The sequence below is a fragment of the Emys orbicularis genome, chromosome 10 (assembly GCF_028017835.1).
Source record: "Emys orbicularis isolate rEmyOrb1 chromosome 10, rEmyOrb1.hap1, whole genome shotgun sequence".
Taxonomy (NCBI): Eukaryota; Metazoa; Chordata; order Testudines; family Emydidae; genus Emys; species Emys orbicularis.
Genome location: NC_088692.1, coordinates 20,387,742 through 20,410,588, shown reverse-complemented (window position 1 = coordinate 20,410,588; position 22,847 = coordinate 20,387,742). Strand labels below are relative to the sequence as shown.

Sequence of the window (22,847 nt, the reverse complement as noted above, 5' to 3'; positions counted from 1 at the left end):
AAAAGTTAATATCTGTGAAATACCATTTTCTTTCTTTTACAAAAATGCTACTGCTGTTCAATTTTATGACATTCTTTAGAATGACCAGGGCTGGCCTCTCGCCCACTGCATAGCTGGTGCTGTGTTATAGGTTAGGTGAAGGCTACCCAAAAACCTCTCCTGCAAAAAAACAAAAAGTCCTTTGCCAGAGAATGTTTTCTTTTAATCCATTTCTGGTAAAAACCATACCTGAAATATTGGTGCTACACAACCAAAATGTTGTTAACAAATTGGAGAATTCGGAGAGAAGCAACAAAAATGGAGGAGTTGACTAGAAATTGAGAAACACTTATATGCCACTGTCCCACTTTAAGTGTTTTTAGACAATCAAAAAAAGTGAAGGATGAAAGTATGAAGGATGGAAAATAATTATTAAGGGTGATAGGGGAAAATACAGACTGAATATATTTTACTGACAATGAAATCTTAAATTGTGGAATAATCTTCCAAGAGAAGTGGTAGAAGCTCCATTGGGGCATTTTAAAACTAAACAGGACAAATTACTAAAAAATATGTCCTACAAAACAATGCTATATTGTCATGAAATGGGTTTGATGGACCTAACTTTCTCTTTTTTTTAAATACTTAAAACTAAATAACTTTGTAAAGTATCTTTGTTTTGTATGTTTGTTAGATGCTGGTAAATCAACCATTGGAGGACAAATAATGTACGTAATTTTTTAAAAATAAGATTTCTTTGAACTCTTACAATCTTTAATATTGTGATTTATAACACTTGGGAAGTAAATAGTATGATTGATGGTTTTAGTGAGCATAGACTGTTTTTTTTTTTAATGAAATACCACTCCAGGTCTATGAATTTTGTAAGTCATTGTCTTTGATTTGTTAGCTTCAGTGTTCCAGTCTTATTGCTCAGGATTTGCTTAACGAAAGCATAACTATACAAAGGCATATTTTACTAAATAACAAAAAAATAAGTTTCTTTAGAATATTAGATACCATTTTTTCTGAGAGCTGTTCTTTAAAACTGATGTTCAGATTGATTCATCTCTTGTTAAATTTTGTCCCATGTGAGATTTTTAAAACTTTTAATTTGAATATGCTCAGCCTCTGATATTAGCATTATCATTCATATATTGAAATCCAGATATTGATTTTAAATCATACCAGATTATAAATTGTCAACTTTCTTTATATACATTAAACATTTACGGAACAAATCTGGAATAACTTTCCCATAGGAGGAGTTTCTTCATAAGGCTAGCCTTTTAGAAGTTGGCTTTTACTATGCAGCACAATGTCACTCTCTTAAGCCACAAGAGTATATTTTAATATCTGTCAAGCACTCATAATTCACTTAGGTGTTAATTTTTAAAAATTCTGTGAAGATACTTTGTATCAATTAGTTCCATAAGTTCTGCAGTTTTTTTATTTTTGTTATGCCTTTTTAAATTTTGTTGAATATCCCTTTTTATTAGAAAAAGTAAATAGTGTCTGTTGTACCTTCTCTCAGCCATTAATTATTCTGAATGCTGCTATAATTTCCCCACTTACTAGTTTCCTTTCTAAATTAAACAGATCCACTCTTACCATTACAAGATCAAATTGATGCTTTAAGGAAAAGCAACATAACTGATATGTTAGTATTATACAAAGAGTATCTAATATAGATCTCTAGGCTTTTAATATGCAAAAGATCTGTGGGAAAATGGCAATTTTCCTTTCCTTGCCAATTTAAGAAGGCGCTGGTCAAAAGTATCCGTCTTCAGACTTCACCCAACTGTTAGCATTTTTCTTTTATGTAAACTTATCATATGCCAAGGTTTCTGATTTGTATTATTACCATTTTGTAGTTCTATGGGCAGTGACTCAGTCACTTATGATCTGGTTTGGTTTAGAATATAATGCTTTTACTTGCTGATACCTCTTTTCTTTTCCTTTTCTCCTTTTATATTTTGTGTGTCTTGTACGTGGTTTTATTGTTGTCTCTAATATTTATTTGTTTTAAGATTAACAAATAAATTGGATTAGTCAAAACTTCCAATCTTCTGTAACTGTTCTGTTCTAACTATGGATGTCTGTGTATGCATATATTTTCCTTTAAACACTTGTTTTAAAATAATCCAGAAAAATAGTACTTGCTTGATTAAAAGACATTCTGAATGAAGACAGTTCCTTGGGAGGTCATGTCTGTGAAATGAATATATTAGATTTTGTACCCTTTTTTAAAATTTATTAAATTGAAGCATTTTAAAATGCAATATACAACGTTCTATTTTTTGTTTTTAAGTATGTCATTTGTATACCTTTTAAACAGTAGAGCTCATATAGTAGGTAGGCTTATGCCTTGTTTGCGCTTTACTTTCTTAACAGATAACCATGCCTTACTTTTTGAATTATGGAATTGCTCTTCTGAGAGCAGATATTCCATTGTTACCCTTTTCAGACCGTACCTCAGATCTACAGAGTAATCGGATCATATACTCCAGGGGTTCTCAAACTTCATTGCACCACGACCCCCTTCTGACAACAAAAATTACTACATGACCCCGGGGGGGGGGACCAAAGCGTGAGCCCAGGCGGGGGGCCAAGGGCTTCAGCCCCAGGCGGGAGGACCTGTAACCTGTGCCCCACCATCTAGGGCTGAAGCCCTCGGGCTTCGGCTTCATCTCCAGGCAGTGGAGCTTGGGCTTTGGTTTCGGACCCGGATCCCAGCAAGTCTAATGCCAGCTCTGGCGACCCCATTAAAAGGAGGTTGTGACCCACTTTGGGGTCCCGACTCACAGTTTGAGAACCGTTGATAAACTCCATTAGAATAGAAACTTAGCTGCCATGTAGTTAATGTAAAATGTCTTCTTTTTTTTCTTCCCCATGCCCCAGGTACTTAACAGGAATGGTTGACAAAAGAACACTTGAGAAATATGAAAGAGAAGCTAAAGAGAAAAACAGAGAAACCTGGTATGAATCTTACCTAAGACTATACCATGGCATCCTTTTTTAGCTTCTGAGAGGAGACTGTTTTGAAGTTTTCCTTTTAGTATTTGGTTCCTTTTGATTTTTCCAGCCAGGGCTTTGATGTGTGCCACATTATGCAGTGCATTCCATGCTGGAGCAGATTTTGCTTCCATATCGTACAGAATATTGCCTTAATTTGTGGTGCTGCACAATAGCAGCTGACTGGTAGGGGTGATGGAGGAAGAAAACCATCCTCAGACAGCCAGAGGACCCTTGTGTCTTCCTGCCCTTCCCCTATAAGTTGTATGAAAGAGGTGTCAGAGAAAGAGCCTTACCGTTCTGTGGGATAGGGAGGGAGGTAGCAGGCTGGATCACAAAACTTTTCACCTAATGGGATGAGTGAATGAAATAGGGCCCTGAACTGTTAGCCTCCCAGGCTGTGAAGAGCCACCCTGCTGCCTCCTTCCTCCGCCAACAGTTCCTGGGCGGCTGTGTACCCTCTCAGAAGCATCTCCTGCTTCTTGGAGGGGATGGAGACGGCGCACAGTAGAAGAGGACCTCATTAGAGGCAATAGCTATGAAGCAATGCAAAGAGGTAGATTTCGACCTGAATTAATTGTATTTGGACAAGGTATACAAGGGATAGAAGGTGGCATGAATTAATTGTACTGAGGTAAGCCTATGTGGGGACCACCTTTTCCATTAGAATCCTATGACAAAACCACATAGGGTCCCTCCACAAAATCCTGAGTATTCTGAGCAGAGACCTTCTCCCCCATCCATATCCTGTTTCAGAAATGCTTTGAGTCATACGGTGAGGGAACATCTTTTAAAAACAAGTTTCAAACTTAAAATATGGCATGATGTGCAACTGAAATGTGAAACACAGATTTTGTCAGTGGTCACATATTTTAGTGACACATTAACAGGCTTTAAGACTAACAGAAGTATTGGGAGCATAAGCTTTCGTGGGTAAGAACCTCACTTCTTCATTGCATCTGCATTACGTGCATCTGAAGAAGTGAGGTTCTTACCCACGAAAGCTTATGCTCCCAATACTTCTGTTAGTCTTAAAGATGCCACAGGACCCTCTGTTGCTTTTTACAGATTCAGACTAACACGGCTACACCTCTGATAATTAACAGGCTTGAAAGTTGAGAGGTATGTCTTCAGCTTTACTATATATCGGGCCTTTGCCCTGTTCCTTTTGAGGGACCCCTCTCATGTGTTAACTGCTTCTTCAGCAGGTCCAGACTGTGTGCTCTGGAAGTTATAGGAGGTTCCTCCTTTTCATCAGAAAAAGGGATTCTACTCTCAGTACTTCCTGATCCCCAAGTCCAAGGAAGGGGTGAGACCTATCCTCAGTCTCTGCGATCTCAACAATTCATGTTTATGAGATTCTGTGTGGTTATCCTGGCTACTTTTTCCCCCCACATTGAATCACAATGATGGGTTTGTTCTCGGTCTTCAGGACACCTATTTCCATGTAGCAATTTTCCCAGACCACAGGAAATTTATGAGCTTTTTTGTTGCCAGTCAACTCTATCAGTACACAGTTCTCACCTTTGGCCCATCGTCACCCTTGTGCATCTTTACCAAATGCATGACAATGGTAACAGCAGCCTATCTCAGAAGAAGGGGAATTCATATCTTCCTGTACCTAGACGATTGGCTAGTGAAAGGCTTTTCTGAGGAACAAGTCCTCAGTTCACACTGGACCTCTTCGATTGATTGGGGTTGACTTTGACTCCAACTCAGAAATCGAGTTCTGTGGGGCCTACTAGACTATGAATTTGAGTGCTTTTCTCCCACATGTGCGATTGCAAATAGTTCAATTCGTTGTCTGGATCTCCAATCTCATCTGACCATGGTCCGTGTATGCCTGAAGTTAGTTACATGGTTCAACATGTGAAGTTGTCTTCATCCTCTTCAGTCATGGTTGAAGTTGGTCTGTCGTGAGCTGCCTGTCGTAGGAAAGGCTTGTCTGAGGGCCTCCAGAGATACTGGACACTCTACAGTGGTGGGAAAAACAGAACAATGTGTACCAGGGTATTATTCATTTTGCCCATCCTCTGCCAACCAGAACTGTAGTCACTGATGCTCCCCCACATATTGTGGACACACATCTAGGAATGTTAAAGGTTCAGAGTTCGTGGTCAGGGCAGAAAGCATCATGTCGTATCAAAGTAGTGGAGTTTCAAGTCATTTTACAGTGCCTTCCGGGATCCGACGAGGGAAGCAATGGTTCACATACTCACCAACAATACCATTGCAGTGTGTTATGTGAACAAGCAGGGAGGAGCCTACTCCAACCAACTTTGTCAGGAAGCAATAAATTTTTGGCATTTCTGCATCAAGGAAGACATTGTACCCACAGTAGCATGCTTACCGGGCTCTCAAAACCAGTTGGCTGACCATCTCAGCGGGACTTTCTCCAACAATCACGAGTGGTCTCTAAAGAGCAGCATGGTGAGGCTATTTTCAGGGAATGAGGCATCCCTTTGATCAACCTAGGTGCAACAATGGACAACAAGAAGAGCCGTCAGTTTGGTTCCCGAGGGGACTTGGTGCAAGATCTCTAACCAATGCCTTCCATCTGTACTGGGGAATGCACCTGATGTATGCCTTTCTCCATACCCCTTTCATATTATCCTCAAACTGGAGTTGGTCCAATTCATACTTTGTCTTGGCCAAGCCAGCACACTATGTTGATTCTCCATCTTTTTCAATTTGTCTGTTCGACCACCCAAATCTCTTCCTCTCCTTCTGGCTTACTTCAGTACCATGGCCAGGTTGTTCATTTGGCACTGAGTAATCTACACCTCACGACATGGCTGCTGGTACATGGCTAGAGGAGAAAGAAGGGTAATTCTCAGAAGCAATTCAGAAGATCCTGCTTAATAGTAGAAAAGTATCTATTAGATCTACTTCTTTGGCTAAGTGGATGCATTTTTCGATTTGGTTGATATCTAAGGGAATTCAGCCCATGTTGGCTCATGTTCAGGACATTTTGGACTATCCTTTACATTTAAAGTCCTTTGGGTCTGGCTCTTAGCTCATTGAGGGTTCACTTGGCAGTTCCATCCTCCGTTCCAAGGAAAATTGCTTTTCTTAAACTTCATGGCAGTGAGATTTCTGAAAGGTATAGTCTCCCTGTTTCTTCCTGTGAAGGAAATGAACCCATTGTGGGACTCTAATACTGTGCTGGCCCCCTAATGGTTCCTCCATTTGAGCTGATGACAATCTACTCATAGGCTATCTTTTGGGAGACGGGAGACACTCTTGTGGCTATAACATCTGCAAGAAATCCAGCAAATTACAAACCTCTCTATAGTCAGTTTTTCAAAGATCGTGTCCTTAAAACCACATCCAAAGTTTTGGCTAAGGAGATTTCATAGTTTCACCTTAATCAGGTTATTTATTTGACTATTTACTTTCCTAAGCCACACTCAAATGCAGATGAGCAGTATCTCTATATGTTAGAATGCAAAGCACCACTGCACATCTATCTGGAAAGCACTAAACCATTTACTTCACCACCTCAAATATTTTTTGTCTCCTATGCGGATTGGATGAAAAGTCAGCCGATCTCCCTGCAGATGATTTCCAGACCATGGCTTTTGGAGTAGCTCAGGCTACACCCCACAGACATTACAGGCTCATTCTATGAGAGCCCAGGTGACATCGATCTCATTTCTCAGTCATGTTTCAATATTGGACATTTGTAGGGATGCTCAATGGTCTGTCGTGCATACTTTTACCAAACATTATGCTATTACCACATCATCTAGGTCAGATGCAAACTTTGCGACAGTAGTTCTGCAGTCATTGTTCACTGCCTAGTGAAACTGCTTGTGAGTCACCTGAGTGGAATATACATCTGCCACCATTTGAAGAAGAAAAACGTTTACTTGTATTGTAATTGCTGTTTTTCGAGATGTGGGTGCAGATGTGTGTGCTACTCAGGTTGTGCATGCCTGGCGTACCAAAGCTGGAGTAGAATACATGTCTGCACCCAAATCTCAAACAGTTACAATACAGGTAAGTAAGTACCTGTCTTTTCCACATCCCTTCCTCCCTCCCTCCCCCAAAAAAGCTTGAATCCATGTCTACACACTCACCTTTGAGATCTAGAAAACTGATTCAGAAGCATGATCTGGCTTCCTGTAGTATGCCTCCTTGGGAGATCATGAAATGTTCTTTTCAGATAGCAAAGGATATCTCCTCTTTCTGCCAAGAAAATAACTTAACATTTGTTTATTGAAAGGGGAATAGTAGGAGATCCTAGCAATTCCTGCTACATGCTATGGCACACCAATTACTTGGGGTGAACAGATCATCTCAGGTTTGGGTCTCTCAAAATCGGTCTTTTTGTTTTTTGGGTTGGGGGGGGGGGGTGTTAGTTTGTGTTCTTCCTAGAAGGCATCAGATCTGCCTTATATCCAAGACAAGGTTTCACCCATATATAATACAGGTAGTAAATAGGGACTATTAAAACATTATTATTGAAGAAACAACTGTCTCTACAGCTTGAATCTTTGACACAACATGTTTTCTTCCTTTACCTTTGTCAAATAGACCTTTATTTGAAACTATCAGATTCCCTATTGAAACAAGGACTTTATAATTGCATGACCAAGTTTGGGTCAACACACTCTTCCATCCTTTACCAATAAATAAATAATACGAAATTATGATGGAAAAAGTTAGAAAATAGAGAATTACAGTTGTCATAGCAATTTTAACTCTGTTCCTGTCTGTCACGTGGAATATTGTATACCAACCTGGTGTTAGCATTAAAGGATTAAGATATTAATTGAGGCATCGGAAAAAGTAACTGAACTTCCAGTCATGTGAAATCTGTTTTGATATTGTGACAACAATTTTGGGGACTTGGAAGTAGAGTGGGTGGTGAGTGTGAAAGAAAGTTGAAGCAAAGGTACATTTATTTGATTCTGCACTGACAATCACATTTGAATGCCTAGAAGAGCATGTATATGAAAGAGTGTACAGAATTGCACGTCTATTTGAAATTGTGCCTAAGAGCAGTGAGCACTCGAGTGGGCAAAAATTGAAAACCTAGGCACTAGAAACATCAAACTTCTTCCTGTAATTGTTTTGATGCCATAAGGTCATATTTCATAGCTAACTTTTTTTTAAACTTAACAAAGCACACATTCTCTAGGAAGGATGGTATGTGCCAGGTCAAAACCAGTTTTGTTATCTGTACATAAAAGGCAGAAAGCATTGAAACTTTTTTTCCATTATCAAGTTGACCATTAATCTATTGGAGTTTCTTCAGATAGCAATTTATCTCTAAGCTGAGGAGAAGCATGAAGTGCATGTATGTGCTCAAAACGTAACTTTGGGGAATTAAGTTATGAAAGTAAGGGTTTGGAATAACAGTATCTTATTAGCCATCACAGAGGTAGAATTAGCTTAGTGCTATATATGTAGTAGTAGTAATGATTTAGCACTACAAGGGTGTCCACCTGTCTGTACAAAATTTTACATCTATCTGCCACAATCTTAGAAATGCTTATAAAGTTGTCAGTGTTGTTGAGGCAGTTTAAAACATGGTATATGAAAAACAGTCTTTAAGAAAACCAAAATATTAGTGTAGTAAATATTAATGCAGAACTAGAATAATGTATTTTTGCAGGTACCTGTCTTGGGCCTTAGACACAAATCAAGAAGAACGAGACAAAGGTAAAACAGTAGAAGTGGGCCGTGCCTATTTTGAAACAGAGAAGAAACACTTCACAATCCTAGATGCCCCAGGGCATAAGAGCTTTGTTCCAAATATGATTGGCGGGGCTTCTCAAGCTGATCTGGCTGTGTTGGTAAGAAAAACAAATTGGACATCTACACGTAATGGTATTGCTACAAATAGCTAGATCAGAATTACATATATAAGAATATATCGGCAGTTGTGGTCTCTGAAATTTTCAAATCTTACTGTAGCAATCTAGTAATATTTGTATGTAATTCAGTTCTGATAGGTACACTGTAACCCAGCTTCTAATGTCAGCACTGTTAAATGGTTTTGAGAGTTAGATTGTGATGTTATTTGTGTGTTCAGGGTTTATTGCACTATTGAATGTAAGGCTGTAAATCATGTATTGTCCTTTGATTTAATTGCAGAATAACTGAGAATAATTCTAATTCTTAAGTTTTTTTTTTTTTTAAATACTTAACACTTTTTTAAAATGTAGGTTATTTCTGCAAGAAAAGGAGAGTTTGAAACTGGATTTGAAAAAGGGGGACAAACAAGAGAACATGCCATGTTAGCAAAAACAGCAGGTGTAAAACATTTAATAGTTCTTATTAATAAAATGGATGATCCAACTGTAAACTGGAGTAATGAAAGGTGAGTGTTTCTATGAAGTAAAAAATATTTTTAAATATTTTAATGTAATTAATTATAGCTGAACTACAAGCTACAGTAGTTTACAGTTAGTGCTGTTTTTTGCCAAAGCCTCATTTGATCCTTGACTGGAAGGATGGTGGGCCTAAGAATATAAGCATAATCTGCAGAGCACATCTACTGGCAAAGTAGATAATTATGTATTTTAACGGTTTGTTGTGCATGTATGTCTAACAAAGCCACAAGCTCTAATATCAATTGAGAGTTAGGAAAACTTTCCAAGTTTCAAGGAATTTAGAGCAAGTGACACACACACTCACTCACTCACTCTCCTCTCTCTAGTTAGTTAGTTAAATTCAGTTTGCCAGACTTTCATCTACTTCAACAATAATTTGAATAACTCCAGTAACTAAGCTAAAAGGGCATTCAGCAAATTTATGTTAAACTTTCTTTCTTATCCCTCAGCTTGTTTGGGGGGGCATTAAGCACACATTGCTAAAGTAGCTGCATGTGGCAAATTGATTGGCAAGTCACTTCCAGTAAACTTGATCAAATCCAGAATATTGATCTAACCAGCAAGTTTTCTTTTGAATTTTTATTGTAATACTAGATTTCAAATAGAAAAATAGAACTTTACTGGAATTTCTTAATTTAGCGTGATTGAGCTGCATGTCAATTTTTAATAGATATGAAGAATGTAAAGAGAAGCTGGTGCCATTTTTGAAGAAAGTTGGCTTCAATCCCAAAAAAGATATTCATTTTATGCCCTGCTCGGGACTGACTGGAGCAAACCTTAAAGAGCAATCGGATTTCTGTCCTTGGTATATGTAAGTAACTTAGTGTTGTTAACATGTTGGGGACATAGTAATAGTTCATTAATAGGCAGTACTACAGTACAGCTAGGTGGAAGTATAGGTTTGTATCTTGTAGTCAGATCCAATATGATTGACTAACGTATACATGAGGGAAGACTATCATTGCAAAGGCAATAGAAAACAATATGACCAAGAAGTGAAGCAGAAGCATTTGAGCACTGTTGAAGAAATTCGCTACAAAAGCACTATTTCTGTTGTATGTTGAATTAGGTTACCACAGACCATAACAGTATTTTCCTTGCCTTGTGAGGTGTTGAAAGTTCCAGTGATTTCACGTTGGGTGTGTGACTAGGGTGAAAAACAGTTTGATGTGAATAGTCTGTGTAGAACCTGAATAAGATTGTGGACATGGCTCATAGCCATTTAATGCTATGTTTGCTGATATGGCTCAAGGCAATTAAACCATGTTAATGAAAACCACTCTGAAAACTAGCCTATTATGTTCACGCTCCTGGAACAGATTTAGCATATCTAGCAAGAGTCTCAATGGACTAATGAACTGTTCTAAAAAATGCTTGTAATGTGGTTTTAAAATTAAATGGTGTGAATGTAAGCAGTATAACCACTTTTGATCTGTTAACATACACAAGTTAGTGGTGTTAAGGATTTCATTGTTTAGAGGTTAAAGTTATTTCCCTTTGCTGTGTTTGGCTGAAATCCTTTCCTTGATTTGTAATGAATAAGCCATACAGTTCGGCTAAACTTTAAACTAAGTGAAATGTTTATTTAAATAAATATTTTTACTCCTTTTAGCGGATTACCATTTATTCCATATCTGGATAATTTGCCAAACTTCAACCGTTCAGTTGATGGACCAATCAGGCTGCCAATTGTGGATAAATATAAGGTACAAAATGAAACTAGGATTTGAAATTAGTTATGTTACCTTCAAATAGATGGCCCAGTCTTACTTTATTTTCAAAGGAGTCCCGTAGTTCTGTCTTAAATGTGGTGGGCATTGTCATTTACCTTTTGATATACTGGATTGACTGAAAAGGGTGACATTTGCTTTTAAATATGTTCTTATGCTCACCATTTCATGCTTTAGATGCTTTTCTCATTGGAAAATACTAACTTAGATGCAATAATGCAACATCACTTGATATATCAATTGATGTATCTGCGTTGGCTACATTTATGATTAAACAGTAAAACACAGCATTATTTTAAGAAAAATAAGCTTTTAAATAGTGTTTCTGTTTTTTACAAAGGATATGGGCACTGTGGTCCTGGGAAAGCTGGAATCAGGCTCTATTTGCAAAGGACAGCAACTTGTGATGATGCCAAACAAGGTATGGCAAGTTTTCACCTTCCATATTTAAGAAGTTTCTAAGGCTATAATCAACTTGGTTTACAGTAAGTAATTTGATCAGAACTAAGAGCTTCCATATATGACACTGTGTCAAACAGGATTCAGCTTTATATAACTGCCTCTGAAAATATTCCATGTTTTAAAATCATAGGACTGGAAGGGACCTCAAGAGGTCATCTAGTCCAGTCCCCTGCACTCCTGGCAGGACCTAGTATTATCTAGACCATCCCTGACAGGTGTTTGGTGGAAACTTGTAAAATGTATGGGAGAAAACATCAGTGCTTAATATCTGAGTTTAGCAGTTAACTTTTTTTCTGGATGTTGAGTATGTCTTTGATTTCCTCAGCATTCAAAAGTAGAATTGCACTTCATCGCTAAACTCCAGTAACCCTTGGGTCATCAAATCAGTCTGGCTTATCCATTGGCCTGCTAAACCGAGGGTTGTGAGTTCAATCCTTGAGGGGGCCATTTAGGGATCTGGGGCAAAAATCTATCTGGGGATTGGTCCTGCTTCGAGCAGGGGGTTGGACTAGATGACCTCCTGAGGATTCCCTCTATGATTTGAGCTTTAGTTTGCTTTGCAATAGGTATGTTTGCCTAGTTGAATCCTTTTTCTGCTGGGAGTTAGTCACCATCTTCCTCGCACACTGTATCCATTTTCAAGTGAGAATGGAACAAATTCCAAGGATATAAGCTGAGGTATATGTTATTTTTATTGGCTTAAGTTGAGAATTCCTTTACCTTTTCTGTTCCAACAGACTGTCAGTGAAAATTAAGGGTGTCTCAGCATTCATGCCAGAACATAAGATGAATCTCTTGTACACTGGAAACTGAAATTTTTTTATGCAAAATCCATTGTTGCTTAGACTGATTTCCGTGTCACCTCTTCTGGAAAATTAGCAGCTGCAAGTTAATAGTATGGGGCATGTTTTTGCATTAAAGATTTAAAAATTGAGAGTACAAAGGAGCTAGCTTTGTGTTGCTACCATCTGATGAATAGTATCCAGTAGTGTGATTAAAAGTAGATTCTGTAATCTAATGTCAAAGGTCTTGAAGGTTGCATCATATTTGTTTTTGACAGTCTGTCTATACCTGAATTAAGATTCCAAGATAAAAAGAAATTTTCAGACACTGTCTCCAAAAGTTATCTTGCATAGTAACCTCTACTCTATTTAATGTCCAGTCCACCTTAATTTAGGGTATGGAGAACCAGTTAGATCAATATTAGGGCTCAAATTACCAGCATTTGTTCTACTGGTATAGTGACTAAAGAAATGAATCATCACAGCACTGAACAAAATAATTGCTCCTGAAATTTGAGTAAAAGACAAGTTTATCAACATGTAGGGGAAAAGTTCCATAAGGGTCAAATGCATTAGTAACAGAATATTTTTCTTGTTAAAACTTAATTTGCCTATTTTGGTGAAAATTGAGTACTTCTCTGGACTCTTATACCTGGCATTTCTTATTTGCAAGTGGTTTAGAAAATATTGTTTTAAAATACACCTTCCATGGAACTTGCGCAATTATTCCCCCAGGGGGAAAAAGGAAGACGACTCAACAATTTAAAGAACTAATTTGAGATGTAATTCTCAGATGAGCTTGTACTTTTTGACTTAAGGTACTTTAAGTAGCTATTTCCTTTTCATCACAAAACTGTTTGACATATGATCTGCAAACAAAATCACTTCACTCATTTATTCTGACATATTATTCCTTTTATCAGAGTGCTCAAAGGGTACGTTTTAAAAATGTAACCTTGGCACATACTAGCTTTTCATCTTTTGAATATAAAGTTCTCTAAATTTAAAACTTGACTGTTGTGGACACCTGGACTAGTTCTGGTTCTAATATTTAAAAAAATACATATTTAATGTAATACATATTTATAACACCACAGTAATCACTCCCCAAAGTGGATGAGACTTATCTCTTGCGTATGATCTCCATAAATGTATGTGCCTTTTGCTGTGAGGAAGCCTTTTGAAACTTGCTCTAGACTAACATTTAAAATACAATGTATCATAATGTTGTATAAATTGGAATATTGGACAGAACAAAAGTGCTAGATTATATTTTAATAACTAAGTGATACCAGGAAATTTCCTTCTCTGCTCAAGTTTTTCATACAATTGTGAATTATAATGCATTATAATAATAATTAGGGCTGTCAAGCAATTAAGCGTTTAAGCGTGCGATTAATCGCATTGTTAAACAATAAAAGAATACCATTTATTTAAATATTTTCCACATTTTCCAATATATTGATTTCAATTATAACAGAATACGAAGTGTACAGTGCTCACTTTATATTTATTTTTATTACAAATATTTGCACTGTAAAAAAAACAAAAGAAATAGTATTTTTCAATTCACCTCATACAAGTTCTGTGGTGCAATCTATTTATCATGAAAGTTGAACTTAAAAATGTAGAATTATGTACAAAAAATAACTGCAATCAAAAAATTTTTAAAAAATTAAAACTTTAAGCCTACAAGTCCTCTCAGTCCTACTTCATGTTCAGCCAATCGCTCAAATAAGTTTGTTTACGTTTGCAGGAGATAATGCTGCCTGCTTCTTGTTCACAATGTCGCCTGAAAGTGAATACAGGGGTTCACATAGCACTGTTGTAGCAGATGTCGCAAGATATTTACATCCCAGATTCATATGTACCTTCGTGCTTCAACCACCATTCCAGAGGACATGCATCCATGCTGATGACAGGTTCTGCTCAATAACCATCCAAAGCAGTGTGGACCGACACATGTTCATTTTCATCATCTGAGTCAAATGCCACCAGCAGAAGGTTGATTTTCTTCTTTGGTTGTTCGGGTTCTGTAGTTTTCGCATCGGAGTGTTGCTCTTTTAAGACTTCTGGAAGCATGCTCCACACCCCGTCCCGATCAGATTTTGGAAGGCACTTCAGATTCTTAAATCTTGGGTCGAGTGCCGTAGCTATCTTTAGAAATCTCACATTGTACCTTCTTCACGTTTTGTCAAATCTGCGGCGAAAGCATTCTTAAAATGAACATGTTTTGAGTCCTCATCCAAGACTACTATAACATGAAATATATGGCAGAATGTAGGTAAAATAGAGATCGAGACATACAATTCTCCCCCAAGGAGTTCAGTCACAAATTTAATGCATTATTTTTTTTACAAGCATCATCAGCATGGAAGCATGTCCACTGGAATGGTGGCCGAAGCATGAAGCGGCATATGAATGTTTAGCATATCTGGTACATAGATACCTTGCAATGCTGGCTACAAAAGTGCCATGCGAATCCAGTTCTCACTTTCTGGTGACATTGTAAATAAGAAGTTGGCAGCATTATCTCCCGTAAATGTGAACTAACTTGTTTGTCTTAGTGATTGGCTGAATGAGAAATAGGACTGAGTGGACTTGTAGGCTCTGAAGTTTTGCACTGTTTTTTTTTTTTTTTTTTTTTTTTTGAGTGCAGTCATGTAACAAAAATAATCTACATTTGTAAGTTGCACTTTCACGATTGTACTACAGTACTTGTATGAGGTGAATTGAAAAATACTGTTATTTTTACAGTGCAAATATTTGTAACAAAAATAATAAAGTGAGTACTATACACTTTGTATTCATTGTTGTAATTGAAATCATATATTTGAAAATGTAGAAAAACATCCACAAATATTTAATAAATTTCAATTGGTATTCTGTTGTTTAACAGTGCACTTAAAATTACGATTATTCACGATTAATTTTTTTGAGTTAATCGCATGAGTTAACTGCAATTAATCGACAGCCCTAATAATAATACACCTAGTGCAACATATTTAAATTAATGCAGAGATGTAGCTGACAAACTGTATAGGTCTAATGTACTCTTTTGTATTAGTGATTTTTTTTGTGAGATGCGTTAAGTAAAACATTTCATATGTCAGAAAAACTGAATCTCGCTTTCTTTAAGCACAACGTGGAAGTTCTTGGAATCCTTTCTGATGATGTAGAAACTGATGCTGTAGCCCCAGGTGAAAACCTGAAGATTAGACTGAAAGGAATTGAAGAGGAGGAGATCCTTCCAGGATTTATACTCTGTGACCCTAATAACCTTTGTCATTCTGGACGCACATTTGATGCCCAGGTACACTAGCTGAAATATAGTTCTGTAATTCCTTGGTTCTTGTATCTAATGATGGTGAATGACACTAAACAAGACTACATCATTTGAAATTTAGTTAGAAATTTCACAGCTGCTGTAAGACCACTGTGTGATTTCATAAATCTTAATGCAAGATTTAAAATCATTGCTTTAAAAAAAAAGTCACGAGTGAATTACATATTTGTTCTTTGAACAAATGTTCTCTGAATGTGAATATTCTAATTGAAGTTTCAGAAATCCCTAATCTTAAAGCAAAATTCTATTTTCCTTCTTATAGATCAGTTATTTTTCAGTAAGCATATTTCTGTATTATAAGACATTCAGTCATTGGGGGGAGAGATAGCTCAGTGGTTTGAGCATTGGCCTGCTAAACCCAGGGTTGTGAGTTAAATCCTTGAGGGGGCCATGTAGGGATCTGTGGCAAAAATCTGTCTGGGGATTAGTCCTGCTCTGAGCAGGGGGTTGGACTAGATGACCTCCTGAGGTCCCTTCCAACCCTGATATTCTATGATTTTGCTGCTCCCCTAACAAGAGTGTGGGGTTGGCCTTTTGCTTCTGAAAAGTTTTATTCAGTGACGTGACGTGCCACGTATATGAAGTTCTAGATAAAAATGTGTGATAGCTAACCCTTAACTGGTTAGTCTCTGCCTCTTTAGAATATAATATGTGAGGAATGCAGTTATATTACACTTCTTATATTATTTTACAGATAGTGATAATTGAGCACAAATCCATCATCTGCCCTGGTTATAATGCGGTGCTGCACATTCATACCTGTATTGAAGAAGTCGAGATAACAGTGAGTTTATATTAATGCTTTAACTTTAAGTTAAGTTAAAGCATTCAGTTCAGAGCAGGAACTTTTTATTCAATTGTTTGTACAGAAAATAGTACAACAGGTCTCCAGTCCAGATTGGACCCTTGTGCACTAACACAACATAGCGAATAATAAGCATCATGTATACATGTTATGAACACTTTGGGAGCCCTGAATGCTACTGTTTGTTCAAACTTGATATCATAAAAGGACATGGTCCACTATCACACTTTGGTCTGAATATCTTCCTAAAACTACCCAAAAAAAAAAAAGGGGGGGGGGGAGATATCTTTCTCCTTTTTTCAATTTGTTTACTTGTGGATTTGACAGCATTTTGTATGTCAGTTTCACTATATTCCAAGTATAGTCCATTTGTGTAGTTTTTCCCGCAGTAACAAGGGAGAGGGGTATTTGCAGAAAAAAATTATTGTAAAATCATAGAAGTTGGTGGGGGTGAGTGTCTCATGAGCAAGTGTTAGGTAAACCACTGTTACCTTTTCAAAATTGACTAAATTTCAAGTAGACAGTAGTTTTAAAGAGGCTTGGTGAATACTGATGCTTTATTTCTGAGGGGAAAATATAATTGTCAATGAACTGTGTTTTGCTAGCACTTAAAACTTCTCATTCTTGTGCAGGCCTTAATCTGCTTGGTAGACAAAAAATCAGGAGAAAAAAGTAAGACACGACCACGTTTTGTGAAACAAGATCAAGTATGCATTGCCCGTTTAAGGACAGCAGGAACCATCTGCCTTGAGACATTCAAAGAATTCCCTCAGATGGGTCGTTTTACCTTAAGAGATGAGGGTAAGAGTACTTGTGCAACTATTAAAGTTTGTTTCTGTATATATACACCATTTTATTACACTTAGAATAAGAAATCTCAAACACTGAAATGAGAAATTGGAAATGGAAATACTAGCTGTCCCTTTTCTAACTGCAGTACTTAGTAGAAAATTCTCTGTAGAAGAATGTTCCTTATTCTTCCTGCTGCAAAATAGATATGCCATTGTACAGTATATAGAGAGGAGACAACAGGGCTGCTGCTAATAACAGAAATGCATTCACAAGTATTGCATACTAAAGATACAGTAACTCCTCACTTAACGTTGTCCCGTTGTTACGTTGCTGATCAATTAGAAAACATGCTCGTTTAAAGTTGCACAATGCTCCCTTATAACGTTGTTTGGCAGCCGCCTGCTTTGTCCACTGCTTGCAAAGAGCAGCCCGTTGGAGCTAGCTGGTGGGGGCTTGGAACCAAGGTGGACTGGCAACCCCCCTATGAGCTCCCCTAAGTTCCCTGTGCGGCAGCCGCCCAGCAGGCTATCAACTTCTGGGCAATTCAGCTGTCCCTCCCACCCACTGCCATGTGCTGCTCCTGCCCTCTGCCTTAGAGCTGCTCCCGGGAGCCTCCTGCTTGCTGTGCAGAAAAGTTAAAGAATACAGGACGTTTCTCAAGATCTGAGGCCCAATTTGGGAGACTAATAATATTGTGACAGGTTTCAGAGTGGTAGCCGTGTTAGTCTGTATCAGCAAAAAGAACGAGCAGTATTTGTGGCACCTTAGAGACTAACAAATTTATTTGAGCATAAGCTTTCGTGGGCTAAAACCCACTTCATCGGATGCATGCAGTGGAAAATACAGTAGGAAGATCTATATATACACAAAGGACATGAAAAAATGGGTGTTACCATACTAACTATAACGAGAGTAATCAGTTAAGGTGGGTTATTATCAGCAGGAGAAGAAAAAACTTTTCTAGTGATAATCAGGATGGCCCATTTCTGACAGTTGACAAGAAGGTGTGTAACCGTGGGGCGGGGGGGGGGAATTAGCATGGGGAAATAGGTTTTACTTTGTGTAATGACCCATCCACTCCCAGTCTTTATTCAAGCCTAATTTAATGGTGTCCAGTTTGCAAATTAATTCTAATTCAAGTCCTTAAGTCTGAATTTTCAAAGCTGAGAAAAGGATGTGTGCAGCACGAAGGGTCCATCCATTTTCTATACGTGTCTCAGGTGCTTATGGACATACAAAGAGTTGGCTGTTAGTACAGATCCCCATTCTTTCTATTTACTTGCCGTATCCTCATCAGACTGGCTGAATATGCTGTTGCTCAGCTTTTTATAAAAGCAGCCACTTATAAAATGTAATGATAGGCAGGAAAATGTGGTCTCTTAAAATGTCAGCATTTCTGGATGTATTAGCTTTTTCTGGAATAATGCCCTTGTCAGGAGATGACTGCAGCTTAGTTGAAAAGTAAATGGTTTCCCGAGAGTTTCTCCCATCTTCCACATCTTTGTAAATGGTTTCCCGAGAGTTTCTCCCATCTTCCACATTTTTCTCAGTTGAAAAGGAAAACAGGCTGTTCTGAAATCATAACACTTTCTAGCTGATAGCACTTGGCGTCACTTCAAAAAATGGACTTGAAAGCATGATTTCCTTGCTATTTAAACACTGGTGAGCAAAAAAGGCAGGTTCATACTGGAGTTCTGAGATTCCACCATCTTCCCAAACTGTTGAAAAATAGCCATGTACTGTCCGTAGCTTCAGCTTTAGTTTATGCCAATCCCTACTGTTCACTAACCTGGTCAGCATGATACTGTTTGGCTCTTAGTCTCTACTCTTTTTTTTCCCCCCCTTCTACAATAATTAAGACATCAGATATATCCCTTGTAATCCATTGTTGTTTCATGATGAGCTACCCAAGTTAACAGCTTTAGATTCTAATAGTCAAGAGAATCAAACTGAGGAACATGAATCCTGGGTCTTGTAAGTGAGGCATAATATTTAGGGCTGTTGATTTAATCACAGTTAACTCACGATTAACTAAAAAAAAATTAATCATGATTAATTGCAGTTTTAATCACACTGTTAAACAATAGAATACCAATTGAAATTTATTAAATATTTTGGATGTTTTTCTACATTTTCAAATATATTGATTTCAATTACAACACAGAATACAAAGTGTACAGTACTCTATTATTTTTGTTACAAATATTTGCACTGTAAAAATGATAAAAGAAATAGTATTTTTCAGTTCACCTCATACAAGTATTGTAATGCAATCTCTTTATTGTGAAAGCGCAACTTAAAAATTTAGCTTATTTTTGTTACATAACTGCACTCAAAAACAAAACAATGTAGAACTTTAGAGCCTACAAGTTCACTCAGTCCTGTTTCTTGTTCAGCCAATCGCTAAGACAAACAAGTTTGTTTATATGTGCAGGACATAATGTTGCCCACATCTTATTTACAATGTCACCTGAAAGTGAGAACAGGCATTCACAATGCACTGTTGTAGCTGGCGTCACAAGATATTTACGTGCCAGATATGCTAAACATTTGTATGCCCCTTCATGCTTTGGCCACATTCCAAAGGACATGCTTCCATACTGGTGATGCTCGTTTAAAAAAATGTGTTAATTAAATTTGTGACTGAACTTATTGGGGAGAATTGTATGTCTCCTGCTCTGTGTTTTGCCTGCATTCTGCCATATATTTCATGTTATAGCAATCTTGGATGATGACCCAGCACATGTTGTTCATTTTAAGAACACTTTCACTGCAAATTTGACAAAATGCAAAGAAGGTACCAATGTAAGATTTCTAAAGATAGCTACGGCACTCGACCCAAGATTTAAAAATCTGAAGTGCCTTCCAAAATCTGATCAGGACAGGGTGTGGAGCATGCTTTCAGAAGTCTTAAAGGAGCAACACTCCAATGCGGAAACTACAGAACCTGAACCACCAAAAAAGAAAATCAAACTTCCGCTTGTGGCATTTGACTCAGATGATGAAAGTGAACATGAGTTGGTCCTCACTGCTTTGGATTGTTATCGAGCAGAACCCATCAGCATGGACACATGTCCTCTGGAATGGTGGTTGAAGCATGAAGGGACATATGAATCTTTAGCGCATCTGGCATGTAAATATCTTGCAACGCCAGCTACAACAGTGCCATGCGAACGCCTGTTCTCACTTTCAGGTGATATTATGAACAAGAAGCAGGCAGCATTATCTCCTGCACATGTAAACAAACTTGTCTGAGCGACTGGCTGAATAAGAAGTAGGACTGAGTAGACTTGTAGGCTCTTAAGTTTTTACATTGTTTTTTATTTTTGAATGCAGTTATTTTTTGTACATAATTCTACATTTGTAAGTTCAACTTTTAAGATAATACAAGTACTGCAGTGAAATCTAAGTGAATTGAAAAATACTATTTTTTATTTTTACAGTGCAAATATTTGTAATAAAAAAAGAGTACTGTACACTTAGTATTCTGTGTTGTAATTGAGATCAATATATTTGAAAATGTGAAAATATCCAAAAATATTTATATAAAAAGTATTCTATTATTTAACAGCACGATTAATCACAATTAATTTTTTTAAGCGTGATTAATCACGATTAATTTGTTAAGTGTGATTAATTTTTTTAAGCGCTTGACAGCCCTAATAATATTCTACAAACTTTGCTGGAATCAGACACTGAAAAGTAGTTCCCTTTTCCCCCGCCCTAGTTTTTCTGTGCCAACAACTGGGTATCAAACACCTGCACAAAAAGTTTCTCATGACATCTCCGTCAAGTAAAAATGACTTACGATCACATTATTTAAATCCATTTAGCTTGAAGCAGGTGTTTCTAGTAAAGCAGAGTGCAGGAGCTCACTGATACTCCAGCTGCTAGCTGAACTTCAAACAAGAAGGAAAAAGTGGTATTCCCAAATAACTTTTCACTAACCTGACAGAACATGCCTTATGGTCACAAAATATTATTATGACTTGAGGCAATCTTTGTTTTGCCATTCATTCTAGACTTCTGGCTATATGCATCCATAACAAAACTTATGGAATTACTTCCTGAAATAACATGCTTTTGCTCTTTAAGAGCTGTCCCTTATTGATTACTTAAATTCTTACATTGTAGGACAAGGGAATACATGGAACTTGCAGGAATGGTGTCTTCAACCTGTACAAGTTGGAATAGCATAACTTAAAGCACTTATGATGAAGCCTCTCTTAGCAAGCAAAAATTCAGATGAATATAGAACAATCTCACTCTTTGTATCTATATTGATTTCTCCTGTGAGAGAGTGGCACTGTTGCTCCCATTAACACACTATTGTACTCTTGTCATGAAAAGTAATTTTCTCTAATATATAATTATCTGTGACACCATGAGGAATCTATGTTTTAGAAGCTTTCACACTTCTAGATGTAAGTGCATTGTTCACCAATAAAGACCTAACACAAGCATCTTTCTCCTTGGTTTAGGTAAGACCATTGCAATTGGAAAAGTTCTGAAACTGGTTCCAGAGAAGGACTAAGCATTTTTCTTGATGACCCTGCACAATACTGTGAGGAAGATTGACTCTGCAAAAGCCTACTTCACACCGCCTTCTTATTTTCTGCCCATTGATAAACTTCTCCCCATATTTTGCAAAGACAAATTTCACAGCCAAGGTCCACATTATGTCAGCTTTCTCATATTGAGAGCTCTGCTATGCCACTGTTGAATTTCCCAAAAAGAGGGGTTTTTTTCTCCCAAATTCTGCTTCCTTGCAAAGATTCGGCAATAGCTTTGTAAGTGATGTGGACATAATTGCCTATAATTATGAAAATATAAAGGATTTTTAATGTTTAATTTCCCCTGGCATATTAAGACATCTTTTTTCCAGGCAGATCACTCAGTGTGTGAGTGTGTGTACACATGTTACAAAGACAACTACCATGTTAATAAACTATTCAATTTGAAATCCTTTTTGGTATTGGAATTGCTTTTGAATAATGTTTTTTATCTGGATGTAACACTGTTGCATTAGCTTTTTAACTTTCCAAGTATTCTAAATGTTCGATTACTTGGAGTTTTCTAAACTCCTCAGCGGCTCTCTTCCTCTTCTCCCTTCCCTCCCCCCCTCCTCCCCCCCCCCCCCAGTTTTAAATGAGGTACTTAGACAAATGACCAAGTTTGTATAAAAGGAATTCGTTTTGCCCCATCCTAATAGTGTTTAATGCATTCTTTAAATTAAATACCTTTTTGCAAATGTGGCACTACTTTATTAGCTTTATGTTGGTTTATATCTACAGCAAACCTAAGTTGACTTAACATAATTTCTTAGATACAGTAAGTTGGTTTTGAATGCTAGAATTACATACTGTCTTTATAAAAAGTACAGCATAATCAAATTCTTACCTTCAGAAAATGCTAACAACCAGTAAATCAATGGAAGTTGCAAAAACATGGTAATTGTGGCAATAATGCCTATATTGGTATTTATAAGAGTTAGATTTTGTCTGAAAACTGGGCCAGTTAAAAAAGTGCCAGTTCTACAAGTCACTTAGTTCATTCTCTGTTAGAAGGCTGGATAATCCTTACTGTTTTAAA

General features: G+C 37.3%; 1 protein-coding gene across 3 annotated transcripts in view; it reads left to right on the top strand.

Annotated features, from left to right (window-relative positions):
- Nucleotides 1-22,209, top strand: part of GSPT1 (G1 to S phase transition 1) — a 43,953-nt gene extending 21,744 nt beyond the window's left edge. For all 3 annotated transcript variants that reach the window (XM_065411552.1, XM_065411550.1, XM_065411551.1), the window contains 11 exons: nt 674-707; nt 2,881-2,958; nt 8,618-8,798; nt 9,171-9,325; nt 10,009-10,149; nt 10,951-11,044; nt 11,409-11,489; nt 15,452-15,625; nt 16,353-16,442; nt 17,096-17,264; nt 21,737-22,209. In XM_065411552.1, the coding sequence (XP_065267624.1) occupies nt 674-707; nt 2,881-2,958; nt 8,618-8,798; nt 9,171-9,325; nt 10,009-10,149; nt 10,951-11,044; nt 11,409-11,489; nt 15,452-15,625; nt 16,353-16,442; nt 17,096-17,264; nt 21,737-21,789 (1,250 nt within the window). In that variant the 3' untranslated portion in view covers nt 21,790-22,209. The remainder of the gene's footprint in view (nt 1-673; nt 708-2,880; nt 2,959-8,617; nt 8,799-9,170; nt 9,326-10,008; nt 10,150-10,950; nt 11,045-11,408; nt 11,490-15,451; nt 15,626-16,352; nt 16,443-17,095; nt 17,265-21,736) is intronic.
- The last annotated feature ends 638 nt before the right edge of the window (nt 22,210-22,847 follow it).